Below are 19,611 nucleotides of genomic sequence, written 5' to 3'. Positions count from 1 at the left end.
TATCCCGTTTACTGAAACGAGGCACTAATCGTTCCACTCAATCATTTAACTTTCTTAAATGTTGATAATTGTTGGCGCCTACCCATCACACGCTAATTCTCACTACTCAGTGATTACCTAGGAATGCAGCTATATATTAGATCGGTGCGCCCTGCGTCATCGCTAAACTCACATAAGGAAATATTATTTGAAGGGGTGGTCACACAATTCAGTGATCGGTCGCATATAAAAGTTAGTTTCACTGAGAGTAAATGCAGGGTGAAATTACAAAGAAGAGAAAATTAAGATAATTTTGTACACAATGTTTTATTAATAATGATTATTAAAATAATACAATTCCTTCTTTTAAAAACATATATACACAAAGTAATCATTGCAATTATCAACATTTTGTTTTTATGCATTGCTTAATCCAAATTCATGGTAGGCAACGTCAAACACACCTCATAACTGCCTTACTCTACATTTCAGAGAGCCCCTTTGAGACGCAAGACAACGCCAATAAAATACGTGCATTTGACTGAAATATGTTATTTCGTCTATTAATATTGTTGTTCATTATAATAATTTCCATTTGAATGTAATGTTAGATCATGTGACACATAATACTATGCTCACTTTGTTTTCAGTTTTAAATAAAACTTCTTTTTTTTTAAAAAAAATACTAATAGTTTGAGTGAGATATTCAAGAATTACAATTTCGAGAGTTGATGATGGACACAAATTATATACAGTATACCCTTATAATCAGTCTTAGGAACGAAGAACATATTAAGATATCGACTAGCACATACATGCTAAGAAGTTCAGTTTTAATACAGAAGAATGAATTGGAAAATAACGTAGTATTTTTTTAAATTTACATATTTGGATTATTTCTCAATAGGAAGAAGATATTAAAATTAGATTAAGGTGATGCCAGGATATTTGAAGATGTGAAAATTTCAAGTGTGGTGAGGACATTAAATGAAATTTTAAAGAAAATACTGTACCTTACAAATACAAGACATAGCTATAATTTATTTATAAGATACAGCATTTACTTTAAAATTAAACTTTTTATCTTTACCGCACTTGAGATTTTTACATCTGCACATACCCTGGCATCATCTTAATTTAATTTTAAAATTATATATTTTCTTTGATTAATTTACTAGCTCATTTCATTAACACAAATTGGAATTAATGAATATCGAGATTCCTCCACCTTTTTTCATGATCACCCATCATTTTCATAATCTTTACATTCAAATTACTATATTACAAAACAATCATAACAAAGCTCAGTGATACAGATAACTGGCATCTAGGTCTGCACTTGAAAATATAAAACTTCAATTTAAGTTAAGAAAGAAGAAACATCCCTCCTATACCTAATTTGTTCATTTACTTGCGGGATCAAGATGGCTGCCGGACAGATGAGTACATGAATATTAAGCTCTCACTTCTTTCAATTTTCATTTTAAAACAATTTTACTTTTAGACATTTTTAATAGATTGATACAATCTTTAAGATATTTAGAACAATTTCTATATGTCTGGCGCCACTATCTCCCGTTATTTTCTTAATAATTATTAGTGTTAGGAATTTTACTTCCAACTGGCCATTCGTTCTCTTTGACGGGCCATTTTAGTTACAGCTCATACTGTAAGTTTTAAAGCAATTCCACAGAAACAATTGTAGTGTTAGAGACGACATGACTTTATAGCTGCGACTATAACAATAAACACCCGAAAGTAGAATAGAATAATTTACTTTGGAGGCAGAACTTCATGGAACTCTAGCTAAAGAAAGAAAGAGAAATTATTCAGGGGAAATTATCAATATAGTTATTTAATCTAGGATTTGTTTTCAGATTATATTATTTCGAATTGGAATGTTAACATTCCTGTAATGAATGAGTCTCAAGATAGAATGCTAGATGTAAGTAAATGCTATATCTATAGTATGTTTGGATAATAGTCGATTTCAGAGTTTAGTTACTGGAGAAATAAAAATAATGTTATTATAAGTTCTTTTTCTCTTATTTAATTTTGTACAATATTTAAATAAGACGCTATAATACCGAATATAATTATTTCGACACATTAACGACGAAAACTAGAATTACTGATAGAATTCTGGTAAGTTCGGAGTAGCATTCAGTGTTGTCAGATTCATTTATTCAATATACGTACAAAACATTTCTTGAATACAGTATTTTTTAACTTATTACGGAAGATGAATTGCGAATTTGAAGTGCAGGAAAGTTAATTTTTAATCCATTAATTAGATAAAAGACGAGAAATGGGAAGATGTGAGGGAATTGTCTTATTTTGATACCTGACAAAGAAGATAATCACGTATAGGGCTCCGAGATACCCCCGTTTAGCAGAGGTAGTCCCAGATTTACATAATCTGTCCCCCCAAAATAGTAAAAAATTCCAAAGTGTTTAGGTTTTTCTTCAAAACAATGTTATTTGTGCGATATGTAATGAAGTCCGATTATTTTCAGTCTGAAAATCTGGGAATCCTAATCATGTATGATGCTTATCGTTTTCGTATAGTATATACTGTTTATATTTTCATTGGTATAAGCTTATAAATCAGATTATAAAATACAATGGCACTTGTTCAGTAAAACATAACTAGGTTGAAAGCATTTATGTTTGTGATCATGAATTCCGTTTATTTTCAAAATTAACAATATTCAACACATTGTACTTTTGTTCAATTTTTAAGATCGATACAAACTATAGGAAAATGAGAAGTATTGTAGGAATAAAAGTATAAAATTACAAAGAAAACAAGATTATTTCTTTGTTCAATATGACGTAATAAGTTCAACGAATTAAGTTTATGTAGCGTATCAGACATGAGAGAAAAACTCTGGAACACTGCACTGAACTCTGGAAACTTATAAAAGATTTTATTCTTTACCGATAGTTGCAAACAACTTGTAATGAATCTCAATAGGTTTACATAACATTTGTAATTGTTTAATGTCCATTCAAATAAAAAATACGATCCATTTGGCTTTTTTCTTTAAAAAATATAAAAAACCGTAACACTAAAAGTTTAAAAGTAATCAACATTTAAAAAAAAATCAACTATAAAAGAAAACAATATAAAAATTTGGAAGATGTAGCATCCTAGAAGATAAAACGTATTTTGAGATAGTATAGGAAGATTTTTGAAAAGATTACTTTCAGTTGAGAAACAGGGTGTAATATCTTTATGATGACATTTTTTCAACTGAAGATAACTTTTTTTAATTTCCTTGTATTCCATTTTATAATGCCTTAGGTTCTAGTGAGCTGCTTTTCAAATTTTAATATTATTTGTTGTTTAAGTAATTTTGAAAAACGTAAATATGAGTCGAATTTACATTGTAGTAACTTACAAAATTCTCTGTTAGAGACAACATTTAGTGTTTGATAATCTTTTTGTTTTTCATGGAATGATTAATTCATTGTTCATTTAGTACAATCTCATATCAGGATATTTGACAAAAATTCTAGGAAATCGTCAACGAATATTATTCACTTGTTTTGTCGAAGCATCCGTAAAAATTATTTACCACCACTTTTGAAAATATCACTTCTTTTCACAAAAGACGAGTTAAAACCCTGAAGTCTAAACTTCGTAAGTCGCGTATTTGCACATTTCTCTTCTGGATTCAGTTTCTACAAAATGTGCGATACGCAAGCAAAATCTTTTCAGTCGAGTCTTGATGGAAATTTGTTTCTTTATGATAAAAAAAAAAATGTTTTATGCATCACTCATGCCTTTGATGATGACGTCGTGACGGGGAAATTGTGGATGGATAGGGATTTCGCAGAGTTGCCAGTCAATGCACGGTTTTTGAGATATAAAGAAGCACTGAGTAGACAGGACCCGACAAGCACAGTGAGGAGGAACACAGCAGCGATTACAAATCCAGACATGGACATACACACGTCATCACCCTGGAGTCGATCAGCTGGAAGACAAAAGAAAGTTTTGTTACTTATTTTATTAAATATCCTTAAGAATGTATAAGAGCGACTTCATTACGAGTCATAAAGTAGAGAACATCAATTGTTAATGAATGCAAGTACATGTAGGAAAGAGACTGAAGCAGTAGAGTCATTGAGGTTTTGCAAGGGGATGGTAGTGAGCAAGATGGTCTACCGACATAAGAGTTTCAATTTTTTATTAGTGTATTAGTATACAATTTATTAAAGTATATGTTTGTAAAACTCAGGGGGATAGCGCGATTACCTTCCCAAACGACGCCCCTATAAGCTTCTCAAATCATATGCCAATACTCAATGTCTGATATGGCCACAAAAACTTGTATCTAATATTTGAGTTTTAAGTTAGTATTTAATTATAATGTGAGGCAATTTATCATAAGTTTTTAAATTAAGATATTCAGCATAATTTAGAAAATATTTTTATTTGTTATTTTTAATGAACTTTTCAACATGTAAATATCTAAATAGTGATACATTTACTGCTTGAAAGGGAAAAATAATTTTTCCTTATTGAAATTACAGAATTTGGAGAAAAGGAAAGTGAGAAGATGCCTCAGATTCTTCTTGCCCCTTTTAATTCGTACACTTACTACAAAAATTTCCTAAATACAATACAACATAAACGAATTAAAAACAAGTAAAATACTGTTAACTGGCTATTATCTGGGGCCACGGTGGCTCAGTGACAGAGCGTTTACTTCTGATGAGTGAGGCTCTGGTTCAATTCCTGGCCAAATAAGTTTGTGGAGGGCAACATGGTGTCCGTGGATTTTCTCGCGGTACTTTCGTTTCCTCCAACATTCTTAATCCACCAATTCTTCCTTAATCATTCACTTGCCTTAATTATCTGCCTCCCTTACTCCAAAGTGCATAATAGTCAAACGTTAAACTGAAATATTTCATTTTTACTAGCTGTTATCAAATTTTATCTCCACAATCTTTTAATGATCCGTTGCAACTATAAAAAAATCCTTAAAATCTTTTTCCAAAACGTAAGGTTAAGGATATCTCTTTTAACCTAACTCATATACGATATTTTTCCTCTGATGTATAGGGACTCTGATTTCTTACGATTTTGTAAAGTCTGATGTTTGACAGAAAGCTCTGTCTAAATATCGTAAGTGATACAGTTATATACCAGATTGAACTTTCGAATAGATTTTCGGTTTTAGAAGACTCGGAGTACTAGTGTTTAGGATACTTGCATTGAAATTAGAGATAGGATTAAAAGTTCAGCAATAGAAAAATTGGGACACGCGGAAATGCGTAGGAACAAACCATGGTTCGGCCAGGAATGCATAAAACTAGCAGAGAAGAAAAAACCGGCAAAATTACGCTGGCTACAAAATCCGAATGAAATAACTACACAAAATTTCGCAGATATCATGCGGGAAACTTCCAAAACTTTTAGAACAAAGAAACGCGATTTTTTAAAGCTAAAATTAAGGAACTCGAAGATAATATTAAAAATAAAAACATTCGGGACATGTATAAGGGGATCAGTGAATTTAAGAAAGGCTATCGATCTCATGCTTATATATTAAAGAAAGCTGACGGAACAGTTCTCACTGATACAGATAGCCTCTTAAATAGATGGAGAGATTTCTTTGACGATTTGCTGAACACGCAGCCAAAAACTAATGTGCGTGGAGAAAAGGAGATACACACCGCATGTTACAGCCTGCTTTTCATCAATCTGTACCATTTAAATAATTATTCGTTTGAATATACATTAACAAACCATTTTGTTATTTTCGTGGGTTGTCAGGGCCTGTATTTTGTAAAACTGTGCCATTAACGCAGATAGTGGTTAGTATGTAGGGCGTTGTTGTTTGTTTACCTTTGTATTAAATAAATACCGATTTGAATTATTACTTATTAGTAATGTAGATTACGGTATTTTAGTAGGGTAAAGTATTGTTATTTATATGTAATAATATTCACTTTTTCAGTTCGTTTGATATTTATAAGAGTAAATGAAGATTGAAATAAACGATATACTATAGGCATGCAGACGGCAACATAAATATTGATAACTGTGAATGAAAGTTAATTATAAATCAAATATATTTCATAAAATTTTGTATAAAAAAAAAACTCCACAATAAGTGGCATTGAATAGGGTATTTCAGTACATTGATTAGATCGTCAATATCTAATACCACGTAAAAAAAATGAGCTTACCTAGTATCAACGATATTATCATTGGAGGCTGCCATGTAGGACTACGTGGATGGAGATGATAAACAATTTTATATCGAACTATAGGAGTGTAATTGAAGGTTAGAAAAAAATGTTTTCTTTTAATGAGGAAGAAAATGTTGGCATAAAATGATAAAAGAATTAGAATTTTATAAATTTACATTTAATAGTATATAGTTAATGAAATTTCGAGGGAGCCGAGAATACACGTAGTATTGTGACGTAATGTGAAGTTAGGTTGACGACGAGGATACAAACTGGACAAAATCCCGTTACCTAACCATCTAAATTAATTCCCAAATTGGAAACTGGTACGTAACCTATCTAAAATATATATTAAAAGGAATTCTAGATTTGGAGAAATCAATTGGTAATCGTGGATATACAGGTAACTTTCTCGTTTACTAACTAGAGTGAAAAAAAACATGAAAGTGAAGCCATTTTTGGTGATTGAGACTGGTTTAGCATATTTGTGAAATTAACATTAATCAAACATTGAGCTTGGAACGAATCATTCATCCGGAGTATTCATGAGTGATTTCCTCAATAATGAAAGCGATGTGTGAGTAGATTTTCCACAGTTCCGTCACATAAGACCAGGTAAGCTATAAAAGGGGATGTATTCTAAATTGTTCGTGATGCATGCGTTAGGCCTATAAATGATACTCTATGAGTGCTGTGGGCATGCTTTTAGTAGGTCGTTTATCATGTAACTTCCGAAACACATTCAAGCCACAGATGAATCAGTTGCCAGTTGGGTACTGATAATATCAATATACATTGAATAGTCAAATTTCTTATTCGGTTGAATACAGTGTCATTTAGCTATAATAGCCATTGTATAATAACGAGATAATATGAGCATTTAAAACATCGTCGGTCGTTTACATATCTCATTTGCTACCTTATAATGCTGACTAGTCTGGGACATTTCTATGCTGAGCGTTTATCAACCTGCGTGAATCCTATGATTAATATTGTTAAATAATTAATTTATATAATAGAAATGTTATTAATATTGAAAAATATATACTTCAATGATGCACCTGTTTCCATTGGCAGTGAGAGTTAAGTCATTCGTGTATTTAGTTAGGCTAGGTTAGTTAGGTTAGGTAGATTAGGTTAGATTAGCTAAAATAGGTTAGGCTTTATGTTTACTGATGTCATGTACATGTTACATTGTATTTAATGAATATATGTGCCAACAATGATGAAAATGAGTAATAAGAGGCTTAGTTGCCAGTAAATGCTAATAATTGTTAAATGTTGAGAAATAAAACTGTATATTTGAGATGAGTTTGAAAGCAGTATGGCTTGCGTATGATAGAATAATTTATGGTGATGAAATAATAATTCTTTATTTATCCTCTTTCTAATTGTGTGATTGGGAATGACTGCCAAAGCTACGTTACAAGTGTATAACTGAAAGTGCATAAAAAAATTAGTGGAATAAAACTAACGATAGTAGAAAAAACTCAGCATAGATTACAATATTTTTTTCAACAATCCAGACTAGCTGCTTAAGATTTCTCGCTATTTTGTTAAATTTCAAAACAAATGAATAAGCATTTGTTCAACTTAAAATAATTTTATTAAATATAAATATGAAATCTATTAATACAAAATGTCATATAATAACTTATACAATAGATCATTGTGTCCAAAGTAGTAAATGGAACCGTGACAATGGCTATTATGTTGTTCCAGCGGTTTTATTGATACCGTCGCAACTCCATAGAATTCTACTTGTGTTATTTAACTGGTGCTGTTAAAAAAAGGATGCAATAAAATTTAGTGGATTGGAAATTACTTAATTATTTCTATGATTAGCAATAAATGGATTAGTATTTAAATGTTATATAAATGATACAAAACCAAACATATTTTTCTCTTTAAAAAAATCTAAAACCCTCTTGCTCGGAATGACACCACCGCAAGAATCTGGAACATTCATAACCTGATAGAAGTATCAATCCCGTTGCGCTTACTAGATTATTTTCCTCTGTTGATAATCCGTTGAATATCAATACTAATTTGTTCCCAAATTAACTCATATTTATTTATTTATTATATTTTTTTTATATTTAACAAATTGGCGACCCAGCCAGGATTTATTTGATTTACTTAAGTTACTGTTTAAGTAAAAGCAGTGAAGTAAATAAGTGACATTGTTGGGGTGTGCATTTCTGGTAAGGGGTTTATTAGAACCGTTAAGGAAGCAAATGAGGTTTTCTTGCTAGTTTCTTATCCCCTTTTGGAAGCTTACTTGAGATTGTGTGACGGACTAATATGTGATGAAATAATGTTTTTGGATTTTAGTGTGAGTGAGGTTGAACCTCAGATTCATTTATGTTGTAATCGCAAAGATGCTCTAAACTCTGATGGATCTGTAGGGTGTGATAAATGTCGTCAATTCTTTCATGTGACTTGTATAGAGCTGTCAAAAGAAGAAATTGAATTAATGAAACAAAACGATGGTAATTGGATGTGTCATGCTTGTATTGCGAGTGCTGAAATAATTGAGAGTTCAAGTGACAGTGCTGAAAGCTGCGAAACAGGTTTAACAGCGAATGAAAGTTCTATGGGCTCCGGTCAAAATCATAGTGAGACAAATATGGTTAGAAATATGAATGCTGAAAAGGATGATCCTAGAGTTGATCAATCTAAGGGTGGATGTGTTCAGAGACCAATACCTGAAATTGAGATTGGTGGGGGACCACTTCTTGAGAGCCTTAAGAGTTTGATGGAATCATTCCAACAGAAAATGATTAATTCAGTGAATTCAGTAAACTTGCGTATTGATGAAGTGAAATCAGATATTAAGTCGGTGAAAGCGGAAGTAAATTCAAACATTGACTCGATGAGATCTTCTATTTTAGATTTGGATAAAAAGGTATCAAATGAATTGTTAGCGGTTAAGTCGGAACTTCAATTGGTTAAAACTCAGTGGACTGAAAGTTTGGATGAAGTAAAATCTAGGTGCGCCGAAGAGACCAAATATGTGACAGAGGATTTAAATAAAACGAAAGAGAACTTATTAAAGATAGAAAAGGAACTGAAGGATAATATAGGGTCAGTATCAGAAAATGTGGAAACTAAAATAGGCTTGTTGACAGTTGACTTCTATAATTTGAAAGTAGATGTAAGTAATGTTAGAGAAACCTGTAAGATGAATTCGGATCGAATTAGAGATGAATGTAACCAATTGAAGGAAGCAAATGAGAGAATTACGAATAAGGTTAAACTCCTAGAGCAGGATACAATTAGCACAATAAGAAAAAACTCGGAAATGTGTATTGAAAGAGAAAGAAAGGTAGATAGGCTAGTGGAACAAAAGTTACGGGAAGTACATGAACGATTGGAAAACTGTATTAAGGATAATGTTAATCAATTAGATAAAAAGGTTGAGAAATTCTTATCACAGCAGGATAGTCAGGAAAATCGAAATATATTATTTGATAGAGATGCTCCATCTAGTAACACGCAGAACTGTATATTCCAGAACCCAATCAGAACCCAAGTGGGAATGCAATACCTCAGTACATCAATTATTTATTGATTTTAGAAAGGCGTACGACCCGGTTAGAAGAGAAACATTATACAACGTTCTTACAGAACTTGGAATACCGAGAAAGCTAATTAGATTAACTAAGATATGTTTAAATGAATCCCAAAGTAAAGTCCGGGTAGGAAAATTTTTGTCCACGAGCTTTCACGTCGAAAATGGGCTGAAACAAGGAGATGCGTTGTCGCCATTATTATTTAACTTTGTGCTGGAATACGCCATAAGGAAAATCAAAGATAGCAACCAGGGCCTACAGTTGAACGGTATTCACCAGGTTATGGCATATGCTGATGATGTAAATTTAATAGGTGATGATAGGAGAACAATAGAAAGAAATGCAAAGATCTTATTAAACGCTTGCAGGGACATGGGTTTAGAAGTAAATGCAGAGAAAACTAAATATATGGAAGTGCGTCGGGATCGTAATACGGCAAATTGTGGAGGCGTTAAAATATTAAATAATACTTTTGATAAAGTGGATACTTTCAAATATTTAGGATCAATATTAACAGAGGAAAATCATATTCACGAAGAAATAAATGTCGACTGAAAGCAGAGAATTCGTGTTACTATTCGGTTGAAAATACCTTGTCGTCACGAATTCTGTCGAAGAATTTGAAGCTTAAAATATATAAAACGATAATCATGCCTGTTGTTCTGTATGGTTGCGAAACATGGTCGCTTACTCTGAGGGAAGAACATAGACTGAAAGTATTTGAGAACAACATCTTGAGACGAATATTCGGACCCAAGAGGAATGGGGAATGGCGGAAACTTCATAACGAGGAACTACATACTTTATATGGTTTACCCAACATTGTTAAGGTCGTCAAGTCTAAGAGGCTTAGATGGGCAGGTCATGTAGCTAGAATGGAAGAAAGTAGGAACGCTTTCAAAGTCTTAACTGGAAGACCAATCGGAAAACGACCTTTGGGAAGACCTAGGAGCAGATGGGAGGACAATATTAAGATCGATCTGGTAGAGATTGGAATACAAAGTAGAAACTGGATGCAGTTAGCTAAGGATAGAAGTCAGTGGAGAGCTTTTGTGAACGCTGCATTGAACCTCCGGGTTCCATAAGCCATAGAGTTAGTTAGTTAATTGATAGGATCTTGAAGTCTTTACAGTAGATGTATAATACGTTTCAACTACTCTGATACAAGTGGACACCATTTCTTACCTGCCGAGACGTTGATTATGGTCGATCTTGCGTCATCAATCAAAGCTAAATCATCTGGAGTCACCACACGCACAAGGCGACCCACCTTCAGAGGTTCTAGAAGTTCGTTGGTGGAGTTGCTAGAAACGTCTCGCCTTCTTCTTTTCGATGGGATCGTGTTCTGAAGAATAGAAAACATTAGGTATCACTATTAGCACCGCAACTGACTTTTCTAATAGAATTATTAGAAGAAAAAGGAGTAACCTTTACATAGAAAGTTTTCTCTTTGTTCCTTGACATTAATTATGAGAACTTCAGAGTAGAGTTTTGGAACTCAGAAATCATCCCCTCATTACCAATAGATGTACCGTACGTAATATGAATTACGATTATTTAGTGGAAAATTAATAGTTTAAATTATCATGTAATTATACAATTGTTTGTCCAGTTCTCTCAAAACGATGTAATTATTATGTAATCAGCTAGAATAGTTTATGTAATCGGAACAATTCAGATTTAAAATAGTATATGCAAATATTTTTATTATTCTTGTATATCTACAAAACTAAACTTGGCAACATCTCAATGTATCCTTTAATGAAAACAGATTCTCAACAATGTATTTTGGATAAATCCGCTATGCTATATGATCTTATCTAAACTTAATTTTAAATATTGAAATCTAGTCAGAGATAAAGTAATATTTCTATATTACTTGATAAACCGAGAGGTTGATTAACGTTCTTTATTCTAATTCGTAATGTCCAGTCTTCGAATTCAGACGTCAGTCATTTGCCTAACTGAAGATTTCTCAAGGATTTTCCTAAGTTCCACCGGGAGAATGACTGAATGGTACACTTAAGAGCATGCCGTGTTGGCTTCCTTTCTCGTTCTTGTTGATCTTATTCATTCTAATATAAATTGTCTCTTAGGCAATTTTGGAAGCTTAATTATAAATAAATAAATAAATAAATAAATAAATAAATGATCAACTTTTGATAGTAACTCAATTCCTGGCTCTGATCTCGACCTGCAATGCCAACATTGCACCAATTTCAAAATAATGTTTTGAATCATACATAACTTTGGGCTAACTTTTATACAACTTGAGTATTTGTTAGGTTTTAAAATAATAAACATAATTTTTAATATCTACCGCTAAGATGTTTGATTAAAAATAATCCCCCCAAGAAAACAGGGGTTGCTTACTCCTTGCTCTGGACATTCATCGCATTGTCCCTTGCACAGCTCCACATTACACTCTAAGTAGACTTCCATCTCATCTGGGAACTTGAATGCCTGGAATATGGAGTAAGCGATTATGGAGGCTCCAGTGTTTCCAGTTTGTCTTGTTTTCTGGAAGGCACCGAGCAATTTGGTCTTGAGAACACAGCCTCTTTCGTCTGTGAGACGGACGCTGTTTTGTCGGTTGCCGTCGTGGGCGATGCATTCCTGCACGTGGATGTCGAAGTCCGAGGCAGCGCCCTCTGCGTACACCACCATCGTCATTGTTTCACCTATTTTTACGAGGCCTGACACTGACGGAGCGAACGGGCCTTGGCCAACCTGAAAAGAAAGAAACAAATCAAACTCTAACATTGCCTCCCAGTAGTCTGCGTACAACATACAGTAGTCTGCGTAAAGTCAAAATATAGATAGATATACATTCAATCATTTTGTATAAGATGTAAAAACAATAGCAAAGATTTCTGTCAGTTTTCAACTTTGTTTTCAGTTTTTGGCTTAAATCTCAATAACTATAAGGCGACCATACATCCCGTTTTGACCGGGACAGTCCCGTTTTAGGGTGTGACCCATCTGTCCTGTCTGTACATGCAAAAAAGTAGTATTTGTCCCGTTTTATGTAGTAGTATTTGTAGGTAAAGGAAATTTAAACGCGAAATATTTTAACGTCAAATTTCTTATGAACATGGCGAGAGATACTGGCAGCTTGGGTCTTAAGTATTAAGTATTGTTAAGGTACACAGGAACTAACTTACGCACTGACATGTTTCTCATTTCTCATGATTAAAAAAAAAAAAAAAAAAAACCGAAACCTGTCCCGTTTTCAGCTAGTGATGTCAACCGGTTCGGCTCAGCTTGGTTCAACTAAGCCAACAGCTCGAGCCGAGCCACCGACTTGGTTCGGCTCGGCTCGAGCCTGCTTGGTTGCGATGAGCCATTGGCTCGGTTCAGCTCCGCTCAGGTGAGCCATCGGTTCGAGCCGGCTCGGTTTGGTTCGGCCCAACTGAGCCAAGGTGAGCTGTTCGCTCGGCTCACTTCTCGGTTCCGCCCGGTGATGACCGCCGTGAGCTAAGCCGCTCGAGCCGCTTCTTATCTATATTTTTATATATCTAAAATATATGTATGTGTGTGTGTTTGAGCATGAGTTTGAACACTTGGAGCAATTTTAAGCAAATATCCTACACATATTACTTACAGTCTGGAAGAGTACTGTTGAGAAAATTCCTTATAGCTAGTGATGTCAACTGGTTCGGCTCGAGCCCTGAGCCACCGGCTCAGTTCGGCTCGGCTAGATTGGAATGAGCCATTGACTCGGTTTGGCTCGGCTCAGATGAGCCATTGGCTTAAACCGGCTCGGTTGGAATGAGCCATCGGCTCGGCTGAAGTGAGCTGCCGGCTCAAGTGGAGTGAGCCATCGGCGTGGCTCGGTTCGGTGCAACTGAACCGAGGGCTCAAGCTAAACCGAGGGTTGGGAGGGCTGCAGGCGCAGCTCGCTTCTCGGTTCAGCTCGGTGGCGATTGAGCCGTGAGCCGAGCCGCTCGAGTCTTTAACAACACTATTTTCAGCTGAAAAATGTATGGTCGCTCTGAGGAGATTTAATTGTTTCATTAATGGATTTATATATTTTCATAAAAGATTTCAATACCATCCGGCACGTAGCCAAGAGGTGGGTCCGGGGAGTCCGGACCCTTCCCCCTTCGGATCCAGAAATGAAAAATATTAAGGAAACGAGAAAGGAACGAGAAAAAGATGAATCACCGTCAAAAATATAAAGCTACAGCAAGCGTTTGGTTACTCTTTCTTATGAGGAGCTTTGTGTGGAGGAAACGGTAGCGGGGGGAGGAGTCAAGTTGAAAATGGATACTATTGTAACGGAACATTCCGAATTCCATCTGTCTCCATGCTAATCTTATGGACTACAAATGACAATCGATAAACCAGTTCGATGAGATAGACTCTCAGGTAGAACTTAAGAAATGCTCGAGTCACCAATAAAGAGCCTGGCAAAATAATTCTAGTTACACTTAGTAAAGAGATTTGCAATTCCGCAGCAACACTAATCTTTTTTATAGGATATATTTACTGCCAAAAGAGATTTCGTTATTATCCTTGACGGCATTAAACGAAGATAAGAAAAAGAAGAAAAAATAAGAACTGAGTTCGACTGACCTCGGAAGACTATATCTTTTTCAATACTTTTTTATATTCTTTTACTCAAGATTTTTTCATAGTTTTTTTATTAAAATAATTACTAACATATTCTCATTTCATTGTCCTAACAAACCAATATGGGTATGTTGCCAATAAAATAGTTTAGATTGATAGATCCCCTGGTGTGTAACCACAGTATTTCATATCACGCCCCTCCCCCTCCCTATTACAAAATCGTGGCTAAACGAACGAGTATATGTTGCCAGTAAAATAGTTTAGAATGATCAAGCCTCTTCTATGATAACCACAATATTTCGTCACGGACCCTCCTATTGCGAAATCCTGGCTACTCGCCTGATACCATTATTACTAAAATTATCAGATAAACGTATCAAAGAAGGGAAAACTGAGAGAAACACACAGTACACAGAGAAACGTATTATACGGTGTTTCATTGTTGCGCGTATGTTCTGTCTATGAAATCAAGATAAGGAAACGTAGCCACAGACTTCTCTGTTTAAATGCCTCGTCACGGGGGTTTTAAAGCAAAGACTTCAGCAACCAAAGATGTTTTAAATTTGCTTCTTTTAATTCCACCTAATCTTACATAATTAATAAAAGTGTAGGGCTTTACACACAAAAGTAGTGGCGAGATTTCTTTTTCTAAAATATGGCAATATACATGATGTCCGAGAAGTCCTTCCCTGATTACAGACATTGATAACTCAGGCTAGAAATACGATAGAAATATGAAACTGGTGTTGAATTGTTTACAAACTATAAAATTTTTGGTCGCATTAGTACACTTCCACATGAGCACCCTTGGTAGCACGTAGCACATCTAGGCGATATTCAATTTCCATCCATACATTAGCCAACGTCACTGGAGGGATCGATGCAACGACTGTGGTTATTCGTTGCTGCAGGGTTTCAAGCACGAAACAATAAACGTTTGTGTAAAATGTCATGGATAGAGCTTTTTGGCATCTGTGATTCACGTGAGGCCCTGCGCACCGATTTCTTAGGATTCTCAGAAAAGACTGCCGCACAGCCTCCACCGTGCCTGCTGAGGTTCTTGGTTGACCAGACCTCGGAAGGTCAGCAACCGACCCTGTGTTCTTGAACTTCTCATACCAGGCTTTAATGCTCTTGACATCAGGTGGAGTCCTCCCAAATGTTGTCTGGAATTGTCTCTGCATCGTGGTTGGTGATCGTGTCTCATGGTACCACAGAACACACTGCGCCTTCTCCTGGTTGGTTGGCATGGCTTCTTGGGCTTCTTACTTACGTACTACAAACCTAAAACAAACAAAATTGAGACTTGGTAAAACAGAACAAACCTAACACAGACAAAAACTTTTATAGTTTGTAAACAATTCAACACCAGTTTCATATTTCTATCTTATTTCTAGCCTGAGTTATCAATTTCTGTAATCAGGGAAGGACTTCTCGGACACCATGTACATTAATCAGTAAGGGGGAGTGATTAGAGCGTTGGACTCTTGTCTGCGTGGTCCCGGATTCGATTTCCGGTCTGTCCTTCGTAATTTTCGGTGTCCACTCAGCGTCGTGAGGCAAACTGGGAAGTTTAGAATGTTAAAGACAAGGTGACGTAGCACGCTGATCACGTGTTCGTCGCTAGGCTGGACTTAGTTCAACCGATCGCTAACAGATGGCGTTGGAGCGGCTCAGGCCTATAAAAGTTGTCATGCCAGTCCTTAAATTAAAAATATTAATCAGCGTACATTTTGAAAATAATAAAATAAATCATGGTTTATAAGCTGTTTAAATTATAATAAATTTAGGTTTATATCTTCAACCACGATAAAAGATAATTAACTAAGTCTCATCTAAATAGAAAAGTGTTTTAGGAAAATGGAAAGCATATTGAGGACATGCATAAACGATGAGTCGAGGCTCTAAGTACCCTAAGCACTTAAGAGATTTTTTAAAATTTATATACGTTAATTCTTATAGAGAACAGATAGAGTAATTCTATGATATTGCTTTTGACTAAAAGTGAAAAATTTATAAATACTGTATTTACCTGAACATCCAAACGTGCATTAGCAGTATCTCCACTGAAAGTGACCACCTGTTGATCTAGCATATCAACGTTGAAAGCATACGTCACAGATTTCGATATATTGCCTTGCCATAAGCAGCGGACTCGGCGGATTGTGTCCCACACCTACGATAAAAATAATAAATAAATAAAATAACTTTTACATGTCATTTCAATATAATATTCATGTTAATTATAACATTTAAAGAGATGTTATTGCATTCGAATGAAGTGCAATGAGAGGCAACTCACCTCCTGAATTCCGGCTTCGTTCTGAAGAACCAGAACATTTTCCAAGTAAGCCTGTCCTTCAGTGTTGAACTGGTCAATAAACTGCGTTCCACAGGAGTCAAGACGAACCGTGAACTCGTATTGGGTTTGTCCACTGTTGGCGCTCACGTATCGGCAATTGGGTTGGTTGTAGAAGCCCTGAAACAAACGAACAATGGAAACAGTTTTAGTTACATTAGAAGTAGCATTTAAAGGAAAAAGAACTATATGTTGATAATTAACTTAATTACATAGAACAGTTGGACAGATAGATCAATAGAGACCTCTCATTTTATCAGTGTACTCTTTCTCGAAATGTTAGTTACGTACTGCAACTGTAAAGCTAATTTTAGTGAATGTATCTATCAATTTAACACAAAGAATAAATGGAAGCTGAAGGTGACCGTTAACTGTGCACTTTTCAAATTTATCTTCAGAGACACCTCAGACGTTGAACATTGATTTAGAAAGGAAAGGGAACTACCTTAGAGTAGATAACTCCATTGAACGGGTTGTCGAATTGAATCCTGATGACCATTTGATCCTTGGAGCAGGCGACGTCGATGGCCTGGATGTGGGGTGCATGGTGATGCGTCTCCAGGACTTGCTGCCCTCCACCTACTTCCTCGTATTCATCAGGATACTCAGGCTGTGGGGGTGGAGTTTGAGGTGGCCTCAAAGTGGATTCTGGTCTTTGAGGAGGAACTGAGGGCTGCGGTCGCTGATGGCCAGTTGTTGGTTGAGGAGAAGGCGATTGAGTTGGGTAAGTCTGGAATGGTCTGGGCTTCTGAGGAGCTTGTGTTGGGAAGGGTTGCTGAGGTTGTGGTTGAGGTTGAGGTTGCTGAGGCTGAGGGGATGGCGCTGGAAGGTATTGTCTAGAGGGAGGAGACAGGGACTGCTGTGTTGGACGTAGCTGAACGAAGGAGTCGGGCTGTCTGGACGCTGAAATTTCGAAAGAAATTACAGTCAAACAACCTAGGATAGCACAATTCTAATCTAGATGTATACTACTACGCAAGAAAACTCGTCCACCGTTATAAATTAAACATTTCCCCGATGAAAGAGGATGTACAAATCTACAAAATCATATGGTTTTAGTGGAAGAGGATCAACCACAGGATTTTGTTAGGCTACTCGTTTGGGAAGAAACCAATAATAATAATAATAATAATAATAATAATAATAATAATAATAATGTAATGTTTGTATTTAAACATTATTTGTAGGTTTAGAGGATAAAGGATGCAAGAAGAATGGCAGCTAAGTGGAAGAATGCTCATTTCTAATGAGAAGGGTCCCTGGTTCGATCGAAGGTTATGTAAATTTTTGGTGGACAACATTGTGTTCGTTGGAGTTCTTGGAATTCTCCAGATCTGTTCCATTTCCTTCACTTCACCATCTGTTCCATCATAATCATTTATATTTATTCATCTCCTAGCGACAGGCCATTATCGTGGGACGTTAAACTAAATATCCCATTTGATGTTTTATCCTAAGGTCATTGTTACTGACAAAGGTCATTGTTAGTAAACATTTTCTAATTTTATGCTCAACTAAACATTTATATAACATGATTAGTGATGAGAAACCTCAAACGACTGCTTCTGTTTCACTCTAGCGGGCTCCAAGAATGAATGAAAACAAGTTATAATTCATTATAACTTCTAATAATACTCTACATGGCAAGTTTGTAGATGATGGCATGTAAGTTACCTAAAATTATTTTATTATATGTGACTTTAAAATTAAGTATTGTAATAAATAGTTTCCATCTCATGTTGTGCTAAGATTCACAAGAGACCTAATCCCTGCGAAATTAAAATGCCGCTAATTTTAGTAATTATGTGATATCTTCAAATAGATAAAAGATAATCAAAATGTGAAACAAGAGCGCGCTAGATAATATTGTTTTGCATGAAGTACCGTTATCACAAGTCACCTAGTAGCTTCTCATTTGCAGCCATTTCTAAACGCGAAAATAAATGCCAATTTTCTAAATGGCTGGAAATCGAATGCAGATAAGTGAGTCATGATAACGGTATCTCATGTAAAATAATATTGTCTAGCGAGCTCTTGCTCCACTTTTCGATTATCTTTTATCTATTTGAAGATATCACATAATTACTGTAAAATTAGCAGTATTTTAATTTCGCCGTGATGGGGCCTCTTAAGTTAAATTTTAAATTCTCGAGAATTCTTATATGGAATACAGTTTATGGTCATGCTGCTTGATGAGCTTGTTCAATCACAGAGCCATTAAATCAAACCTATATTTCCTATACGAAGGCTGATTAAGACCATTTGATTTAAGAATTACACGTGATTGAATAACACAGATAAGATTATGTAATATTCATTTTAGTAACTGATCAGTATATCCTTGTTGGTATTGTTCCTCATGAGTTTCGAAAACCAGTAGTCCGATCCCGATTTTATTTTAGCACCTCATGCAGTGTTGCATTTCAATTCAGTAGGAAATTGAGTTTAACACTACGTAAACATTTAAAACACTAGTCAAACATTTCCTAAAACATGTGAAATTATATTTCTAAGTAAGAAACTAACTAAGTGAAGCAAATGCATTAGTGAGAAGCTCCCAGCTCCCATTAGAAGCCACTTCCATTGCAGAAAGCAGCATGCTTCAGTGGAAAGAATTAGATTGTCTTGGAAGCAAATCCAACACCATACAATGTGATAAAAGAGGAAATTTGTCATTTGAGAAATTAATTTCCTTTGATCTTATTCGTGCAAACCATGCTGCCTGGGTCTATCAAAAAGATTTCTAATGGGAAATGAAACTGAAGTGGGAAACAATGGAAGTTGCTTCTACAAGGGTCTGGACAACTTTGTTTTATATCTTCGGTACGCTTTCCCAAGTTTTATTTATTTATTTATTTATTTATTTATTTATTTATGATAATTTAGGAAAATAAGTCATGGAATACAAAATGATAT

General features: G+C 35.1%; 1 protein-coding gene across 2 annotated transcripts in view; it reads right to left on the bottom strand.

The window, feature by feature from the left end:
- Positions 1–287: 287 nt before the first annotated feature.
- LOC145669764 (uncharacterized) overlaps positions 288–19,611 on the bottom strand; it is a 66,389-nt gene continuing 47,065 nt past the window's right edge. For both annotated transcript variants that reach the window (XM_081738103.1, XM_081738107.1), the window contains 6 exons: positions 17,141–17,598; positions 16,639–16,815; positions 16,369–16,512; positions 12,135–12,491; positions 10,947–11,106; positions 288–3,962 (listed from right to left, as the gene is read on the bottom strand). In XM_081738103.1, coding sequence (XP_081594229.1) covers positions 3,763–3,962; positions 10,947–11,106; positions 12,135–12,491; positions 16,369–16,512; positions 16,639–16,815; positions 17,141–17,598 — 1,496 coding nt within the window. In that variant the 3' untranslated portion in view covers positions 288–3,762. The remainder of the gene's footprint in view (positions 3,963–10,946; positions 11,107–12,134; positions 12,492–16,368; positions 16,513–16,638; positions 16,816–17,140; positions 17,599–19,611) is intronic.

The sequence above is a fragment of the Thermobia domestica genome, chromosome 2 (genome assembly GCF_964235325.1).
Source record: "Thermobia domestica chromosome 2, izTheDome1.hap1.1, whole genome shotgun sequence".
Taxonomy (NCBI): Eukaryota; Metazoa; Arthropoda; class Insecta; order Zygentoma; family Lepismatidae; genus Thermobia; species Thermobia domestica.
Note: the sequence above shows the minus strand (reverse complement) of the source record. Positions and strands in the feature narration are given on the sequence as shown.